Source organism: Falco biarmicus, chromosome 5 (genome assembly GCF_023638135.1).
Source record: "Falco biarmicus isolate bFalBia1 chromosome 5, bFalBia1.pri, whole genome shotgun sequence".
In the NCBI taxonomy this organism is placed as follows: Eukaryota; Metazoa; Chordata; class Aves; order Falconiformes; family Falconidae; genus Falco; species Falco biarmicus.
Genome location: NC_079292.1, coordinates 21,920,979 through 21,940,560, shown reverse-complemented (window position 1 = coordinate 21,940,560; position 19,582 = coordinate 21,920,979). Strand labels below are relative to the sequence as shown.

General features: G+C 49.1%; 1 protein-coding gene across 1 annotated transcript; it reads right to left on the bottom strand.

Annotated features, from left to right (window-relative positions):
- Window positions 1-1,660: 1,660 nt before the first annotated feature.
- Window positions 1,661-18,689, bottom strand: GDI2 (GDP dissociation inhibitor 2). Its single transcript, XM_056342116.1, has 11 exons — window positions 18,491-18,689; window positions 10,075-10,182; window positions 9,079-9,178; window positions 7,693-7,827; window positions 6,148-6,346; window positions 5,633-5,764; window positions 4,979-5,078; window positions 3,842-4,013; window positions 3,011-3,155; window positions 2,720-2,774; window positions 1,661-2,644 (listed from the first exon to the last, which is right to left on the bottom strand). Exons 1-11 carry the CDS (start codon window positions 18,533-18,535, stop codon window positions 2,489-2,491), a joined length of 1,347 nt encoding a protein of 448 aa, XP_056198091.1. The 5' UTR covers window positions 18,536-18,689; the 3' UTR covers window positions 1,661-2,488.
- Between the last annotated feature and the right edge of the window lie 893 nt (window positions 18,690-19,582).

The following is a 19,582-nucleotide window of genomic DNA, read 5'->3' as shown; positions in this document are numbered from 1 at the left end:
GCTGTTGCTGTACATGTTGCACATGAGGTGGGTGCACATTTTAAATGGGTGTTAGGGACTATGGCCCGAGTGTCACTGAGCCTGTGGCAGCCTGCTCTACACTGTGTTTCGAGTCGCCCCTGTTGCCTCTTGGTACCATTTCACTGCTGGGACTTGAGTGCATTCCAGCACGTGGAAGTCTTGTAAATAGCCAGACGACAGGATGCAGGAACAAAACCCTCTTATTTATGGTAGCTCAAACACGCGCCAGGAAGAAAACGCTGCATTAACGACCTTTGTAAGATACTCTGCCTATCAATGTAGAGGACAGGGTCGGTTGGTTGTTTTTTTTTTAATATAAGAATGCAAGAACGTTATGTACAGGATGACTTTGTATAGAGTTTTCAGTAATAAAAAATAAGTTTCACATAGCACTGCTCTCCAGAGGAGGGGTTTGTGCTCAGCACCCAGCCTCTCCCATCAGCGGGGGGGGGACAGCAGCTTTCCCAGTTCCCATGTGGATCAGAAATCAGCTTCAAAGCCTGCACAGGAAGGAGCAAGCCAGACTGGCTCTAACAGCGGTGGGCTGACAGACTCGGGGCTGCAGGATCAGTCCTGCCCTCCGGCCCAGCAGGAGCAGGGCACCAAGAGCCAAAGGAATAACCAAGTAGGTTATGGCAGAGAGGGGCAAGGGAAGCACTTAGGGGAGGAGCTCAGTTTCCACATGCATTAGGTCTGTCTTGCCTTTGAAAAGACTCAGCTTGCCGACACTGAGCACTGAAGCAGCTGAAGAGAGGAAGCACAAGGCAAGGGGGAATGTTGCCAGCCACCACTACGCCCATTGCTCCAGCAGTACAGGTACCAGGCTCCCAGCAGGCCCCAGTGGCTTAAAATGGAAAGGCGGCTGCTAGAGCTGGCAGCCAGGGAGAGGAAGTGCCAAAAGCCATTAAGCGCCAGGAGTGGGGAAGGAAAGGGGCAGCCACAGCCAAGTTTAGTGCAGCACCATGTTGTGAAGGAGATGTGGTCAAAGACCCAGTTCCTCTTCAGCAGCAGCATGACAGCAGCATGGCTACAGCTCAAGGGAAGGATGAACCCTTTACCAGTGTCTCTACCTGGCCAAGCATGGCAGCTGAGAGCAGGAGAAAGCTGTTCCAAGGCATTTTCTCATCTTTCCTGGTCCTGGCATTGCTGTGTACAAACATAAGCCCTGCTCCTTGCTGCACACCTGCTGCCCAACAGCAGGATTGCTTCAGGCCGCAAGATCCAAGCCAGGTGATCAGTAAGGCTCACTCCAAAGAGGAGCATCTCTTATTCATAGAGATCTCAACGCCCTGTAGAGGAACCATAAGAGCAAGAATTATTTACTGCTGCTTCAAGCAAGTGCTATTTCTGGAGGCAGGCACTAGGGGGCGGCTGAGGGGAGCAACACTTGCACCTACCGACCACTTGAGAGACAGTGACAGGCCTTGTGCTGTGGCACCTTCTCCCCTGCCAAAAGCAGCCCTGAGAGCAGCTGGAGCAGCAGGGTCTGGGAAGCCCAGCTAAGGAAGTCTGAGACCGTTTTCCAGTAGGAAATGCTCTGCACCACTCACGTTTCAACCCTGGCGGGCAGAGATCCATGGGATCTCGGTAAGGAGATGCTGCTCGTACAACTGAAGTGAATCAGACCAGAGCACAGGACTGGTTTCCAGAATTTGGCTTTACTTCGCAGTACAGAAATCATTTGGAGCCTTCAGGAGACACGAGAAGCACAGGCTCTGTCATACCGATACCGCAGTGCTGTTTGGTCCATCCAAGAAGCCACCAGGGTACAGAAAATACTTCCACATCTTGCCTGCTCTGTAATTTGTTCTCTCAATTTTATTAAGATTAAAACACAAAGGAGCCTTAGGCACAGCTGTGTCCCAACCGATGTAAACAGTTTTAGAAGCTTAAGTGGAGGTTAAGTTCTGTGCCCAGAACTAAGCCAACATTTGCTGCTACAATAGATGTGGGCTTTGTCCATAATACAACTTGCCACAAAGTTAGATTGATGGGAAATACTTTAGGGATGCTGTCCACAATAATGGAGTGCTCAGTTTCTATTTTCCTTGATATCAGGTTTGAGTGACAACCGTCACATCTACTAGCTCACCAGAAGCACATAATTGTGAAAGATGTTTACAAATGATTAAAAATACAAGGTAAGACACAGCTGTCAATGAGTTATTTCAAATCTGCACCAACGTCTACATCTGCAATAAAAAAAAAATTCAGTCTGCCTTTTGCTTACAAGGTTAGTCATTAAATCAGTCAGTAATTTGCCAGATTCTGGACAGCAGCCCTACTAGAATGAAATAATTAACACATGATATCCAAAAGGGGAACATTACCAGTGCAGTACTCTTCAATCTCTCAGAGATGGGATTACAAAAGCAGGCCTTACAATATTGAATTTCATACAGTGTTCATTAAGTTCCTTATATATTCATATTAGCCGATTTAAATTTCTCCTAATTAGAGATTCTCATTACTGCTGCTCCTCCTCCCCATAGATATCATTTTTCTTGCGTTTCATCTCTTCGAAGTCAAACTCTGATCCCATCATCCTCTTATAAATATCTTTGATGTCATCGCACGTCGTCTCAAAGTGAGTGGTGGCGTCATAGGTGCGAGAAATGAAGATCTGGGAAGAGAAGTGGCAGTTTAGCACGGAGCCTCGAGCCTCACCGCCTCAAGCACGAGCTTGGCGCTTACTAACCTGGCTTTCGGTTCCCAAGTCAGTTGGTGCAAACAGGTCACTGATGCTAACGAACCTGGATGGAGAAAAAAAGAGCTTCAGATTAGTTTTACAGCATTGCTGAGCATCAGTATCAGTACAAGAATGGCTGAATTAAAGGGCAGCATTCTGCCCAGCACATAAGCAGTCAAGGTACAGAGGAAATCCGGAATTTCAACACCTCTTTGCAGCCAAATGGCCTTCAGATCCCCTCTGCCCTCAGACCTAAGTGCTCACAGCAGAGAGGTGAGAAGGGGCTCGCCAAGGGCTTACTTCTGCTCAATGGGCTCCAAAAGGTCCAAGGCCGGCTTGATTTCCTTCTCCGGGTCTGCAGTTTCCACAGTAGTGCTGGCAATGGCAATGTACTTCCCCTGTGCTGCCACATTGTGTGCAGAGGAGATCATGCAGACGTAGATATCTGGGGAAACACGTCACAGCTACAGGTCAGTACATGCCAGGCAAGCCAAGAGCTCAGGTCAGGCCTGCCTTGTCCCAAAAGCCTCCTCTAGCTTGTACACTCATGCACCTCTTCCTGGTCCCCTAACAGTTTGTACCTCCTTGTCCTGTTTAAGACCACACTGGAAGGAGTTCCGTCCTTGCCCTGCAGTCCTACGTGCTCTCAGTCTCTTGGCCTGGACACAGGCAGCCCTGTGAGATCTCCAAAATTCAGTTTCCTGTGGCTACGACAGCTCCTGAAAGCCAGCAGGGTCCCCAGCAGCCAGCCCACCCCTCTGTTGGAGGGTGAGGAAGCATTTCCCCTCCCGCATGCAGCCCTCACTCCCCTCCCAGAGCACCCGTGTGTTCCTCACCCACGCACTTCCTTCCATGGGTTCTGCACACAGCTGTCTGACCACAGTCACCCCCAACTTCTCCCACCTGCCCCAGTGCCGCTTGAGAGCGCAGCCTCACTGGGGCCCACAGGATTTCTGGGCAAGGACACGAAGTCTACTGCGGCAGTGGCAGTGAGTGCATTTTCCCATTTGATTCACATCTTACCGGACCATCGGAGCACATATCTGGCACCAGGCCATGTAATGACCACTATGCCTCAACCCAAGTGCACGAGAGCTGTGCACATCCCAGCAGTCCCTGTGCTCCACACACCTGATTTTCGGTTGACCTGATTCTGTGGAATGATGATCTGGCACGAGTTGGCATCATTTGTATTCTTGATTGGGTGGCTCAAGATGCAGATTACCCGAATCACTTGACCGACCTTCGTTACACGGTCTGAGACATAGCTGGGGTCACAAATGAGCTGTTTGCAGCGAGCAACCTGCAGAGACAGGTGGACCTGGAGTGACCACTGCGCAGAGGTGTGCACAGACACAGCCAGAGGCGAGAAACAAGCTGATTTTGAGGAAAACGAGGAGCAATGTGAGGCAGCTGTTCCTGCCTCGGGTTCTTAGTTCACTGCCAGCAGCATGCTTCAACTTGGGCAATCCAAACCTCAACACATTACTCTTAAAAGACTACATACAGCTGCATGATCAGTCACATCCTGCCCCTGTAACTCAGTACACAGTTAAGCTCTAACCCCTACAGAGTCCAGTCCTTCCAGACTAGGACTGTAACTTTAAGGCTGAACCAAACAGGTAAGAATTGACCAGTTTGCATTAGAGCTTATTTTTTTCCAGTAATAGTTTAATATTTGACCAATCTGAGGCCTCCAGACTGCCTGCACTTGGGCACATCAGTCTATAGCATGGATTATCATCCCCTACCCAGAAGGGACACGTTACCCTACCAGCATGTGTGCAACTGTCCTGCAAAGCACCTGCTCTAGTCAGGAGCACATGTATAGCTTCCAAGCAGCTCGCAGCACTCTTGCTAGTTTTACATTGCCAGGTTGAGAAGCTGCAGAAAGGCCACCTACTAGCTGTCTGAGCAGCTAAAATTCAATGTCAGTGGCAGAGCTGGTTCCATACCCAGGTTAGACACATGCAACAGCTCCCTTCCAGTTTAACTAGCCTGATTTATTCAGAAAACAATCTTGCCATCCCATGGAGATGTCACTCCATCTCCTGGAGTAGACTACTGTACTGTAACTCCTCATCCTAAAAATACCAACATGTCTTAAGCAAGGTGGCAAAGGGAAAAACACCAGCCAAGCAGTTTTGGTCCTAGGGCTTTCATAAGGGGTTTTCTACTGCAGTTGTTCAGATCCATGACTGACAGCCTCAATTTTGGGGGGCAAGACATGGGGTGGGGAGTAAGGAAAAGAATCAGAAGGTACCATACCTCCCCTTCAGACTTCACACCAACCACTTTGCCATTTTCTATCACAATCTCTTCAATGGGCTTGTTCAGCATGTAGGTGCCTCCGTATATAGCGCTTAACCTGCAAGAGTAAAGCTGCTTCAGCATGTTCCACAGGTGTGTGTTTGGTTTTTAACAGCCCTTCCAGCCCCTTGTTTCTGTTCCACTTGGACAAACCCCACATTAGACTTAAAACTCTTCAAAACAGACTACTTAAACATCTTTGCAGCAGATGCTGTCTGCTGTTCTTTCTGCAAGGCATCTGCTGGTGTTTGAAGGAAGTTACAGGTACAATTACATCCTGCTAGAAACAACCTGCTTGGCACAGCCCAGACAGCCCTGCAGCATAAAGAGCTGTAGGCTACACCACGTAGGCAAATCTGACTTCTTGGACAGACAAGATGCAGCAATCAGTATCTCTGAGCAAACCCAGAACTACCGCCACTAACAGGAATCATAGTAAACATGGAGGAATCACTTCCTCATTAAAGACAGCACAAAAACCATTAACAGCCACAGTATTTTTGTGTGGCATCATGTTCTGGAAGCTTGAACATTTGACTCCACACATCTGATCCCCCACCAGGTGCCACAGCAGGTTTAAGGAAATACTGGAGTCCAAAACCAGGTTCTCACCTTGCAAATCCCTGGGGCAGCTCTCCAAGGCCATAGAGGGGATAAAGGTACGGGCTTTTACCATATCTAGCCAGCGACTCACTGTAGAGCTTAATCCTGTTGATTGTTTCTTGGCATGGTTGATCTAGATAGCTGGAGAGGGCAGTTACATCATTTGCAGTGTTTCACAAACCAAGACTTTGAGCAGAATACACTTGAAGAGCAAAACATTTCCTTCCTGTGAAGTTTCCTTCCCCGCCCTCCAGCTGCTCCTGGCAAGTATTTCCCTGGAAGTTCCCTTTTAGAAACACTTAGTGTCACAAGGGGTTTTTTTCAGGAAGGAAATGCTTCATTCACCACAAGAACCCACAAAGTTTAAGTATCCCATCAGCACAGGGCCCAGCATTTTAAGATTCGTGCAGCACCAAGGGACAGGCACACTTTACGAGACATCCTACCCTCAGGCTCCCCAAAGTCTGTGCTGCAAGCACCCAGCACCCCAGCTGATTTGGGGGAGCAACTGAACCTGCACTTACTCGTCAGTCCTGTAGAGCGCAAGGGCATGGCCTGTGAAGTCTATAACATCCTGCCCCAGGTCAAACTTCTTATACACGTCACGCATAGTGGTCTTCTTGGGATCAACACCTTCGAAAGTTCGGGGGTCGTTCTCATCGAAGTTGGCAACGTACACTAGGAATTTCCTGAACCGGCGTTTCTCAAACAAGCCCATTAAGCCTAAAACCAAGGTATTTTGTCAGAACTTGCATAGCTATTAGATGGCTTTTCCATTCCACAGAGTATCAGAAGCGTGTCAGAACTGCTGACCATTTCAACCATCACCTGATATCAAGGAGTTTGGCCTTGAGGGCTAACCAAGGCTCTCTGCTCAAGCAGACCAACATCTGCCATGCCAGACCACTCAGGCAGCTGTCCCACTGCACCAGACCTCAAGAGTGGTACAGCCAACTTTTCTCAAGGCATGGCTGGAGACCAGGCTTCTATACTACTTCCAGCTGGGGAAAAGCCTGGAGAGCAGTTTCCACCTGGCCCAGTGTAAAGCCCAACCTCAGCTTCCATAAGCGAAGACCTGTGTTTGCCATCTAACCAGACTTAGCATCATCAAAGTGTGGTGATCAAAGCTCCATCAAAGCAAGCAGTGCTGGGCTCTCCTGCAGCCTCACCAAGGAACCAGCAAGTGCTGTGAGGGACAAAACTTCAAACACAAGATTGGACAAAGCACCATTTATGTGCTTTAGTTTTCTACAAATTGGAGAAGCAAGACTGGACTTGCTGCAACACTAAGGCAGAGACAGCACCAAAGGCACCTCCTACTTCTACCAGCATAAGTCTCCTTGAGTCCACTTAGGAGACAGCAATGTGACCAAATTGAAGGAACAACGATTACTTCACTACAAATGGGAGTATCTGCCATGAGGAAGACTCCAATGTACAGACAAGCCACGTACTGGGAGCCTTATTCGCAGGAGTTGCTTTATCACAAGACTCTTCAGAGATGTTACTTAATACATCCTGCGCCAGAAGCTAATGGACTGCCCTCTGCTAGCTCCTATTATGGATGATCAGTAGTTTTATCTGAAGAGTAAAATTTAAGTAGAAAACAATTAAGATTTGAGCTAGGTGCCTTCGTCATTCCAGTCTGTCTGCTGATGAATGAGACATTTTTCAGACACACGATTCCATCCAACAAGGACCCAACATTAAATATTTGTGGCACAGCTGGGAGCACAACTCCCAAACACAACACTCTGAGGAAGTAAAACACTGCCATATTCTTACCAGAAGAGCCATAGAACAGGCAGCTTGACCAGCTCCATTTGTGAGCTCCAAGAAAACAGTAACTCAAGGTGCAGGAAGCCCAAGACTCACACTGCAAGTGGCATTTGAAGTCAAATGAGATGCAGAAGAATCCTATGCTAAGCACAGCTTGTTACCAAGATGGTGTCTAGACACAGCATCAAGTTTTCTTTCCAAAATATTCCCAGATGCAGATGGCAGAGACCTGTTTTGCCTTTGTTTACAGACAGCAGCCTCAGGAGGAAACAAAAGGTGCAACTACTCACTGGATGCCAAGGCTTCTGCCTCAGTAGAAGGAACTTTGTAGATCTTTCCTCCCTTGTAGACGAAGCTCCCCTCAATCACCTTGAAGTCTAAGTAGCGAGTGACTTCTGTGTAGAGCAGCATCTTTACCAACTGACCTGGAAAGGAGGTTGGGCACAAGTCAACCAGCTGGTCAGCAGCCAGAAGCCAAGAGGACTATGCTTCTTACAAGGCAGACAGTTCTTGCAGCAAAGCAAACACACCACATTCAACCCACACAGCTCTTACACCTTTGTGTAACACACAGGGTGTGGCAGGTACCCACTAGTGCATTATGAGGCAGTTTTAAGGCTTTCTTACAGGCAATTAACAGCTTCCTTGTCACTCCTGTGGTTTCCATCAGTCCTCTGAGTAAAAGCCATCCTGCAGCATGTTAATCCGCTGCAGTACACTGCTGTTCTTTGCTCCCTGTAGTTAATGCGCACTCAACGTGACAAAGTCATGGTTTTGGATCACAGCAGCTCCTCATCCTCACTATTCAGATCTAGCACAACCTATTAGTTGTCCAGCCAACTGACCACAAATTAGCCCCTGGCTTGCCCACAGCTAGTGTCAACATATGCTCACTTACCTGTCCCTACCCACTGTCACATCCCCAGAAGGATGCTGTCCCTAGAAATGCACCACAAAGCCTGTGCAAGCCGAGACTACAGTAACCAAATCTTGACTGGGATTTATCAAGTCTTCCCCTGCACTAACCTTGAGCAAGACTGGCCCTACAGTACATCTATGCCCTCGTGCTTCAGGAGCAAGAGATTCCAGCAGCAAGTGGTTGGTATTTGGCAAAGGGACTGGCCCCTGAACTTGCCTGTATTGATAACCACTTCACTGATAGTGGATTTGGTCTAGAACTGTCCCAGTACTGGAATACATAGATTAAAGAATAAGGATTTGTAGCATCAGTAAGGGGTGACAGAGTCTGTAAGTCATAAAACAGAGACGAAGGGAATTAACAGTCACCATGGAATCAACTGTTTCTTCCTAAACAGTGGAAGAGTAACACCACACGAATTCATGGCATTAACTCTGGCTAGAAATGCAAACACATGAAGAGAGGACGTTGGAAAATGGAAGTTCAAACACTCCAGACATGCCATTGCTGCACACTCCAAGCTGGTGCCGTTTTCAGGGTCTGAAAGGTCCACAGCCAAAGTGAGTCACAGGGCAGAAACCGTGGTGCCTCTACATAAACGCATGCAGATCAGCTCAAGTGAGCTTTCCACAGCTCTTTGATTAATGCTTCAACAGTTTCATGAAGAGATAGCTGAAGGGCTGTTTATTCTATTAGAGCACTGAACACTAACTCAGCTAAGCTTACGAGGCAGATTTGGGAGCTCAGCATCACTTACCATTAGCCATAAGGAATTTTGGAATTAGGTCCACGTTCCAGTCTCTTCCTCGCCCCATAGATTCTGGTGGAGTTCCTGGTAGATTAAACCTTTTGTAGAGCTTTGGAGAGAACACAAAACTTACTATAGCAGATGAAATATCTATGGGTATAATTTCTCCCACACATGTACACACTTTCCACCCCCACATCTCCCCAGCTGAACATAAGCTCTTCACAGCAAGCTTTTGGCCAGCGTTTTAGCTCCAATTTGATTGCTGATGCAACACACAATGCACATCCAGTGAATCGTTACAGTAAGAATTGGGCAGCATTATTTTGCTCATCCAGTCTTTCTTCCAAGGCTTAAAGCTTGGGAATTTATGACCTGCTGAACCAAAATTCTGTTTTAACATAACTAAAAGTAATCTGATCAAAACGTGTACTTCAGGAGAGGGCAGGCTCCTCCGTATATTTAAATCATATTCCCCGATGTAAGCAGCAAGGAGAACAGCAGTTTCCTGACATCTGATTAATCAGCCATGCTAACAGCTTCAGGGATACACAATCACAGGGTGCAAGCAGTAACCAAATGAGATGGCGCCTATCCAGTTGGAAGTGCTCACAGACTAAGGACCAAGCGTAACATCAAGGCACTAATAGCACACAGCATTTCTTAGGCCAACATTTGCCAGCAAGCGCAGCAGTATCAATTTTGCCAAAGAGTTTTTTTAACATCTAGCTGTCGGGCATTATAGCTCCGAATGATTGCTCAAGTGCTGCATGCTTGAATCCCGACTGGGAGCTACAGAGAACAAGTGCTATCTACCAAGTATAAACATACACACTGGTTTCTCCCTCACTGTTATCTGATGTGGAAGTGCCATAAAACATCCTTACTCAAAGGAAGCCCTTAAGAGTAATTACTTCAAATCCACCCCTAGGACAGCTCAAAATAAAGCCTCCTTTTATATGCCTGGGGAGGAGACAATAGGTGGGTGTCAGCCTTCGTACTTACATCCTCCAGGGGTGTAATAGATGCGCTTTCCCCTCCATAGTAAGAGTTACGATCCATGTGAAGGACTTTCTTTCCATTCACTGACATGATCCCAGAGAGGATGCATTCCTACAAAGAGAGAAAATGAACAGATGCAAGGAACATGTTAGCTGCATTTGAGCCTCCTTCCATTTCTCCTAATGATGCTTTCTCAAAAAGCATGTTCAGACAGCCTGCTGCATGCCTAGATTTGAAGGAACCCGCACAGTCTTTTGAAAACAAACACACCAGTTGCCTTTAGTCCAGAATTAAGACACATACACTGAAAGACTTTTATTTGAAAGAGATTAACCCCTTACTAGGTTTGCTGCTCTGCTAACCAAGATGTTATAACTACACAAGCACTACCTATCAGGGCTCTCCTGAGGATATTTCTGGGAAGTTCATGCATTTGGGCCAGATTAGGAAAGTGTATGCTCCTAAACCAATAGCTATCAATTTAAGGATGTCCACAGAGAGCCAGCGCCCTCGTTTACGGATGACAGCAGGAACATGGAATCTTACCTGGATGTCAGTCAGCCTCCTCAAACCTCAATCATTGATATTTGCCACACTGTGACATGCAAGAGAGTCAACAGCTACTCTTAAAGAGTAGAGGTAGCATAAAGAATAAATAAATCCTTTTGGAAGCTTTATCATCTCAGTAGACACTTTTCAATCCTTGCTACGTACCCACTGAGATTAAAAACACTGAGATTACTTTGAGCAGCATATCAGCTGCTATGTCTGAATGCAACACCAGGAGGCCGAAACTAACCGAAAAGGGCCACAAGTTGTAGCTTGCAGAACCAACTAAGGACTTGCACAGCTAAATCCCCATTAAAACACAACTTTGCAACTAAACTGGTCACCAGCTCTGGCATTCACAACCTAAAGAGCTTAACAAAAACTTGAATACTTGCATGATTAGGACTGCTTATCGTGGAGGTTTTATGGATTTTTCTTGCTCTGCCTCAACTCTCTCTGAAGGCAGAATTACATCTGCAATTGAGTTTTGATTCACCATCAACATTATCTAATTTGTAGGTCCTGGCCACACCTCATATTATCTTCCATTTAGCCTGTAAAACCCCACTCCAGCTGCTGAGAGATGCCACCCCTGCACATTTGCTTGCCTAGAAGCAGAGTCGTCGCTCATTCAAGAGAATCAGCGGCTTGGGCCTCCTGGCAAAGATCCACGTCTCTGTGAGATCCTTTGTGGTTATTCCACATGCATCTCACCCGGCGGAGCACTCAGGACTCTCCTTGTGTGTCACCTCACCCATGCTGCAGCATGTGAGAGGCTTAGTTCAAACTGTTATGGCAACACTGGCCAACACAGGTACCAGTTAGCGCCCTCAGCCAAACCACAATTATAATGCAAAAAGTCTCCCACCGTATATCATTTACTTGACTTGCAAATCCTAACTCTGGTAAATCCTCAGTATAAAGGAAGCTTTTTAAATCATCTTCAATTTCACCAGCCAAAGACCAGCTCATAGTAAAGGCAGCTTTCATGAGGGGTTATTTTGTTCTGAAGTGTCTCAACATCTGTAGGTGTGTGGAAGGTTGGCAGGCATAACTGGCGTAAGGACTTGCTGTTCTTGCACTTCCAGGTGGCAACAGGCAAATCTTCTGAGAGAGCAAGGCACTGCTAGCCAGCCTGTTACCCACCAGGATGGCGTGGTAATTCAGCCAAGGCCCCGAAGAGCAAAGCTAGGGCTGCATGCCTAGTGCATGGCAAGAATGGGTCACTCTGAGTTTAATCTCTGAAGTCGTGGGTAATTTCAAACGTGGCATCCACAAGTCTTCATGGTCTTGTGATACGATCATGATCACGGATCATGATCACGAACAGGGATCATGAACAGTTAGCCACAGTACTTCTCACAAAACCTCTCCATGATCCATCAGCTGCTCTTTCCAATGCCATACCATCCTCCACGAACTCCAGATCCCTCATGTCCTGCAAGGCCCCTCCTCTTCTTCCAGACAGGCTGAAGCAAGCAGAGAAACTTACAGCAGACATGGCTGCACCAAACCCTGTGCTAAGACGCTACTCCAGCGCATGGTGAGCCATACAACAGTGAGGAACTGCACAAGAGAAAGTACAGTTGGCTTTTATGGTGTCAGTTAAAATGTTAATAATTTGCCACGTGTAATGTGGGACTATCACACCAAGTGCATCAGCACTAGCCAGCATGATCTTCTCGGTTAAACTGAATTCACAGAGCTCTACACGAGGGCTCTGGTTTGATTCTTTGCTCTACCCTGTGATTTTATCCACCCTGGAACATCTTCCAAAACCCTGGCTCACCAGCTCTGCCAGGTGGTGGTACAGGACTGCAAGCATCCATACTATAGCTGAGCCATGAGGAAGCCAACCATGATTTCAAAACAAGATAAGTATCAAACAGAAGAACAAAGTTACAGTAAAAGCAGTAGAAGCTACATTCTTTGGTCCAGATGCCACCAGATTTCCTTCCTCCATCTAAGGAAATTTCAAAGTGTTTCTTGCTCTATCTTCTCAGAATAGGAGATTCCCAGTGATCCCTTCAACATGTTGCCTGCCCAAATTGCCAGCATCCCCTCAGAGTGAATTTGGGTACCAGTAGAAGATAAGAGAGATCTTAAATACCTTTTCAATCTTATTTCATACCCATTAAACACCAATATGGGGATTGAGGTATTAAATACTGTTTTATACAAAGCTCATTTAACACATTCATTACATCACCCAAGCTCCCACAGAGCCCCAGAGCACTGAAATCCTGACCGGCCTTTCACCATTGCTTCCCTTTGCAGCTGATGAGACAACAGCATGGTCATAAAACATACGAGATGCACAATAGATTTATCCTCCCAGCTCAGCAATTCCTTTCGATGGCTGCGCTGGCTGACCGCTGGCTATACCCATCCACTGGTGTGCGAGTCTGTGTCTAGGAACCGCTTGGTATGCCATTGTGTTGTTTGGGTCAGGGAGCGAGGAAAACAAACAGCCCGTACTGATAAGGGGAGGGCTGGGAACAGTTGAGACTGCAAATAAAAAATTGGAAGAGTCAGAGTTCAAATCTGTGGCTTTCTGACGATACCATAAACATCAACACCATGTAAATGCATAAAACTGCTGACAGCAGAAAGGGCACCAAGACACAGCTGAGAAAGCTCTAGGTATCCAGGCAGGGTCAAACACAATCTTCATGCAAATTACAGTCAGGCTGTGCTACTATAATCCACTGCTTCAGCTAGTTCAGGTTATGATGGGCTCCCGGCTCCCAAGAACTCACGTTGTGTTGCTGAATGAATGACAGAGCAAGTCTTAAGAGCAATCGATGTCATCTGCAGCTCAGCTGCTTCAAATCTCCGGAGAGCACAGAAACAGAGAACAGCGTACCTCAAACAGAGACAGCACATCCAATAGAGATCCATGAAAAAAAAAAAATAGGAATAAGGGGTAACTTGGAAATATGGGTGCTTCCACGCTAGCTCTTCCCTGATGATGAAGACCATCAGCTCTTCCCTCACACAAACTGGTCACGAATAGACCTTCTGCATGCAGAAGCCTGCAGGAATTGAGGGAAGCAAGTAGGTTTACATGGATTTTCTCCAAGTAGGGCGGCAGCTCTGAAAGGCTCAGACAGACCGATGGATACTTGAGCCAGCGTCGGTCCATCTAACAGCACCGAGAGAAGGATTCTGTGCAAAACATTTAGCAAAATCCCTTCATCTTCAAGAATGGGTTCTGGCACAGCAAGAGCTTTCTTAGAAAGACAGAGCCATGCTGTGGTGAGCAAGAAGTTATACACAACGCGTTACCATCGCCCAGGCTATTCCACCTCTAACATACGCCGGCTACATCTACCGTGCCAGACTCCAGCAAGCAAGACTCAAAGGTCTGCTGAGCCATACAAACTGCAAAAGCAATTACTCACTGCACTTGAGCAATCCCCTCAGCTACCAGGGGATGATGCAAGGGACAGCGACACTCCACTTGATCCTCACAGTCACTTTGATATTCTTTATTTAGGCTCTTTAAGCAATGAGGTCTGTGCCTGTACAATTAAATGTATCCTGAACCAGAGTTTGGCTACTCTGCTCCCATAGAAAGTGAATCTGCATCTTTGTGATGGATTTATATAGCTTTAATGCAGTGAGGCAGCTGGCAGGTAAGAAGCTTAGTTCAGCACATTGGGGCCTGCAACAAGTGAAAACCCAGCAGAAACATGGTGTTCATCTGCTAGGGCTATACAGGATAGTTTAATTATGCCCAACATTCATGTGAAATAACCCATGTCATCTGGAGCACAGAAAGCAGATAACAAATATCTGTCAGAGTGCACAACATCCTACTCCCAAACATCCCCGTGAGCAAGTACTGAGCCATTTCCAGAGAGGTGTAAATTAAGGTGAACTGAAAAGACAAGTCTGGAAATAAAAACACTAGGTGTTCTCCAGCCTGCCGATTACCGCATCAGATTAAAAACGAGTTTGTGCAGTAGGCCTGGAGAAAGATGCTGCCTAATCTGCAATGCACTATGCACACAGCAAGCCTAAACCAAGAATCTTAAAGCTACTAAGACCTGAGCAACTTTGGGAAGCCATTCATGGAATCACAGAATGGCCAGGTTTGAAAAGGACCTCTAGAGATCATCTAGTCCAGCCCCAACCATTCCCACCAGCACCTCCAGGATGCAGTAGCTGAAATACCTACCAGCGCCTGTGCTAGGCCAGCCAGGCCCACCAGCGCTCGGCAAGTACCCACCCCGTAGTTAGCACACACGGCCCAACACTTTACTACTGCTCAATGCATAGAAGGATCAGGAGAAACGTAGTGCTCTTGCATGAGTGCTGTGAAGTTAATTACACTTCAAGTAAGTTTGAGGCTGTTGTATCAGCAGTAATACAGGATTTAAAATGTGCTGGGATTATTTTTCCTCATACTGCTAAGACATATCTTTACAAGCTTGGCACTGCAATGGGGTTTCTGATTAGCATACATAAGGGAAAAACTGAATATTTTGAGCACCAGTAATCCCAGTCCTAAAGCTGCTTTAGTTCTTCCTTACTGGTTGAAGAAGAGATTAACACCTGAAATATTCATGCTGCACTGTCAGACCCATCAAAAGTAGAATTTATGCATGCACTCTCACGCACTTACATAGCAGTGGCCTTGCAGACGCAACCACTGCAACAGATGTATTTGTAGCTCTTTTACAAAGGCTCTGATGATGTTTTTTCTCTTTAAATGAAAAACTGAACTTGCACTTTGGAAAGAGAAAGGAAAAACCCTCCAGATCAGCAGCCACTCACTGCCTCTCCCAGATGCTCTGGATTACAGCTATTTTATGGGCTTTGTACAAGTCCTAGTGAAGGATGCTAGGACAAAGTCATGCAGTTGCTCTCATAGGACAAGACGCAAGATGGGGACAACCCAACAGGTAGCCTGGCAGAGAGGCAGAATGCTCTAGTGCCTAGCAAACAGAACCCCCATTTAATCTCTTTTTTTCAGGCAGCATCAAGATCAGTACTTGAGGTGTAGGATGGGCTTTTCTGGGAAGAGACACAAACTCACTGAGCTACAACAGTAGCCTGGTGGAACTCCCAACAGCATAGTCCATTTCTACAAGGGCCAGCTTCAAGAAAACGGTGCTTGAAAACATCATCAGAAGTTTCACGACAGTTTAAGACTCTTTGGAAAAGGAAAGAGACAACTGAACGTGTTTCACACAGCACGTTTTCCAGTTCCTTTCCCATAAGAAGCCTGATTCTGCCAATACTGGTAACAGACCAAAGCTGGAGGAGCAAGCTTCCAGCTACAGAGAGTCCTGTAGACCAGCCTGAACGACTCAGGCTCTGCTCCGACACTACTTGCCAGCCACAAGGGTTGAGCCAACATCATGCATTTTAGGATCAGTAACATCCTGGTTGCACCAGGACCTCTAGTTTCCATATACTTGCTTTTCTGCACGAGCTGCTCAAGTCGAGATGAAGTCCAACCTGTTCTAATTGGTATTTCAGAGCTAAAGCCTGCACATCAGAAGCAAAATAAGCACTCCAGCATACTCTCAGGCTCTGGAGTTCGGTCAGTGCACCTTAAAATACGGCCCTAATTTATTCCTTTTAACTCAACTGCTGATCATTAGCATTAGCTTGTCTTAAAAGCTATTTCACAAGAGGCCTTTTGTCAAATTTACATTGGCATTTGTCAGTTTGAGATTAAGCATGGTGCTTACCAACTTGATACCACAGTTCACTCTAAAGCATAAATTAACATTTTAATGGAGCTCAATCTATTAGAGGCCCCCTCACCAGCAGCTCATTATATGTCACCTCTCCAAAAGTCTTGTGTCCCTGCTTTGGTGAGCCAGAGACAGGTTTTAGGACAGACTGCAGCTTTCCCTATCAAAGGGAAGAAGCTTTTACCTCATAAGTCATTCCTGCTACCTCAAAGGAAGAGCCTTCAAAGAAAAGAATGAAAGCAACCAGAAAAGTTGGGTTTACCCTACAGCAGCAGCTGGAAAGACACTCCCACACTCTGCACATTTTCTTTGTGCCACATCCTGGTTTTGTTACCATTATTCCCATACTCAGAATAGGGGGATGATAAACCAGATTTGCCTTAAGCATCCGTGCCCCAGTCCAGTGTCAGCAGACATGATGCCTTCGCCACTGTGGCAGCCCCGTCAATCACAGCGCCAAAGCCACAGTAGGAAGCGCATGTATTCTATTTACAATTGCCATCAACAGGGGAAGTGGGGGAAATCCTTCACGACTAACCCCAAAGACAGCTCTTTGTCTAGCCACCTCTCCCCGTTAACAGGGGGAACAAAAGCAGGAAAGGCTATTTAACAGCGCAGAAAACCTCCTCTCCACCATATTGGATTTTCTTCCCCCCTTCTTCAAACAATACCTCTTATTTGTAACCTGCAATCCACCCTTCAGCACCTACTAAACCCGCAGTGCATAAGCTAGCGGTAGCCCCAGACATCTCCCCAGTTTGAAGACAGGCAGAAACCAGAAGAAATCTCCACCAGCAAACCTCACAGGCAGCAGCACTGCCATTTTTTTTTCCCCTCGGCAGCCCGCAGCGCGGGCTGCATCCTCCACAATAGGACAAAGCCCCACCACGGCTCATCCCCCTCCCTCTGCCGCACCCCGAAGTGCCATCAGCTGTCAGTTTTCCTCAGGGATGACCAAGATGAAGCGACAACACAGGAGAGGATTCGGGGGGGGGGGGGGGGGGGGGCGCACAGAAATCAGACAAATTTGACAGGCATGCAGGGCTCGCCCGCCTCCCCATCCCCCTCCTGCTGCAGTCAGGGCTGGATGGAGAGCCGAAGGCTGCAAAGGCGGAGCGGGGATGTGGGGGGTGGATAACCAGGTCTGCCTCCACCCTAAGCCGGGCTCCGCTCCGAGCAGGGCACGGCTCGATAGACCTGCAGCCACCTCGGCTTGAGGGGACTGACGGTGAAGGGGGGGGGGGGGGGGGGGGAATTAAAAAGCCGGCAATAAATCCCCTTTGGCATTTTATTGTCCGTCGTCCCCCGCCCTCCCTCCGCTAAACAACTGCATTTCCTGGGGCCTCCCACGGGCAGCGCCGGACCGGGCACCTCACGGGAGCAGGGCCCGGCCCCGCAGGGCGCTCGGGGGGACCCAGGAGGCTGGGGGGGAAGGGGGGGAACAAGAACCGGACACATCCAAACCTGGGGGTCTCTTATAATCATATAAAAAAACCAGAACCCAGCGCCAGGGTCTAGTTAGGGTTGGGGGGTAAAGACCCAGGCGGTCGAAGGATGGGGAAGGGATTCAAGCCGGGGCTGTGTGCGTGTGTTAGTGATAGGGGGTGCTACGATAATTAGGTGAAATGGGGGAAAGGACCTCGGGGGAGGGGGCGCGGGTACCAAAACCCAGGCACCCCCGGGTAATATGTTGCGAGGGGGGGAAGCAGGAACGCAGGCACCTCAACCGGAGCTGGGGCGGGGGACTACGATGATGCTGTGACAGATGAAGAAAACGACTCGAAGGTCCGAGCGGAGGGTGTGGGGGTGATAACCAGGTGAGAGATTGGGGAAGGGACCACGACATCCAGAGGAGGACGCGGGACCCAGGCGCCTGAGGCGGGGGGTGCCTCAGAACCCCGGTGTCCCAGCCGGGGGCTGGGCGGGGGCTGGGGGAGGATAATCAGGTGATAGATGGGCAAAAGGACACCGGCGCCCGGCTGGAGCAGGGATCAGCACCCAGGAGGAGCGATGGGGACGGGGGCCAGACGCAGGCAGGACCCAGTCACCGGGGTGAAGTGGGGGGGGGGAACAGGGACGGCGGGGCGGGGCAGGGCGGCGGCCGCCCGCCCGCGGCAGGCCTGAGGCCCAGGCGGGCGGCGGCGGCGGCTCCTCCTCACCGTGAGGCCGGTGCCCAGCACGATCACGTCGTACTCCTCATTCATGGCGGCGCGGGGAAGGGAAGCACAGGGCGCGGGGAGGCGTCTCTCGGGTCTCTCTCTACCGGCCGGGGCTGAGGCGAGCCGGGCGCTGCGGGGCCGCAGGAGCGGGAGAAAATGGAGCCTCCGCCGCCGCCGTGAAGAGACCGCGCCGGGAGGGGGCGGGGCCGCACCGCCCCCGCACCGCCCGCGCGCCTGCCAATCACCGCCCGGCGCCTCCCGCCATTGGCTCGCCGCGCCGTCGCTAAGGGGCGGGTGCTGCGCCGTGCCGACGGCGCTGCCACCGTGGTGGGGGCGCGGCGCGCATGCGCGGCGAGCACTGACCATCACCCCTTCCCCCCCCCCCGCCCACCGCGTTTGTGCAGCGCCGAGCACCGCCAGGACGTCCTCGACGGGCTGGGGCGGGGGGGGGGGGCGGCAGGGAGCACACGTATGCACGTGCTGCGCGTGCAACGGTAGTGCAATGCGCACGTGCGAGCTTGCAACGGGTGGGTGCATGCGTGTGCCAGAGGTGCCCAGCTGCACATGTGCAAATGGGCACAGGCGTGTGCAATGGAGACGTGCACACCCGTGCAACCAGGACGTGCATGCCATGCAGGCACCCACTGCACACCCTTGGGCACAGGTGTGGGTGATAGTGACACGCGCACCCACGCAACCAGGACGTGCACGGGTGTGCAACGGGTGCCTGCATGCATGTCCTGGTTGCGTAGGTGTGCAACAGGTGCCTGCGTGCGTGTCCCGGGTGCATGCCCATACAATGGCCACATCTGCATGCAACAAGTACCTGCATATGCAGCAGGCACACGCGTATGTCAGTGCAACGGGCACATACATGACTATGCAATGGGTATGTGTGTGCAGCAGGCACGTGCTTGCGTGCAACACACAAATCCACGCCTGCGCAATGTGTGCCTGCACATGTACAAAGGGTGTGCAGGTGTGCCACGGGTACTTGCACGGTGGGCACATCCATGTGCAAAGGGAGCGTGCACATGTGTGCAAGGCCCTGCCGGATGTTCCCTACGTGGCTGGGGTGGCTTTGACACACAT

Bases quoted from the DNA above. Each gene is read 5' to 3' on its own strand.
- GDI2 (XM_056342116.1), bottom strand. From the start codon at position 18,535: ATGAATGAGGAGTACGACGTGATCGTGCTGGGCACCGGCCTCACG. The intron at 9,179-10,074 runs GTAAGTACGAAG...TTCTCTCCAAAG, and splicing joins CTATTACACCCCTGGAGGAT to CTCTACAAAAGGTTTAATCT. The intron at 7,828-9,078 runs GTAAGTGATGCT...CCTCCTTTCCAG, and splicing joins AAAATTCCTTATGGCTAATG to GTCAGTTGGTAAAGATGCTG.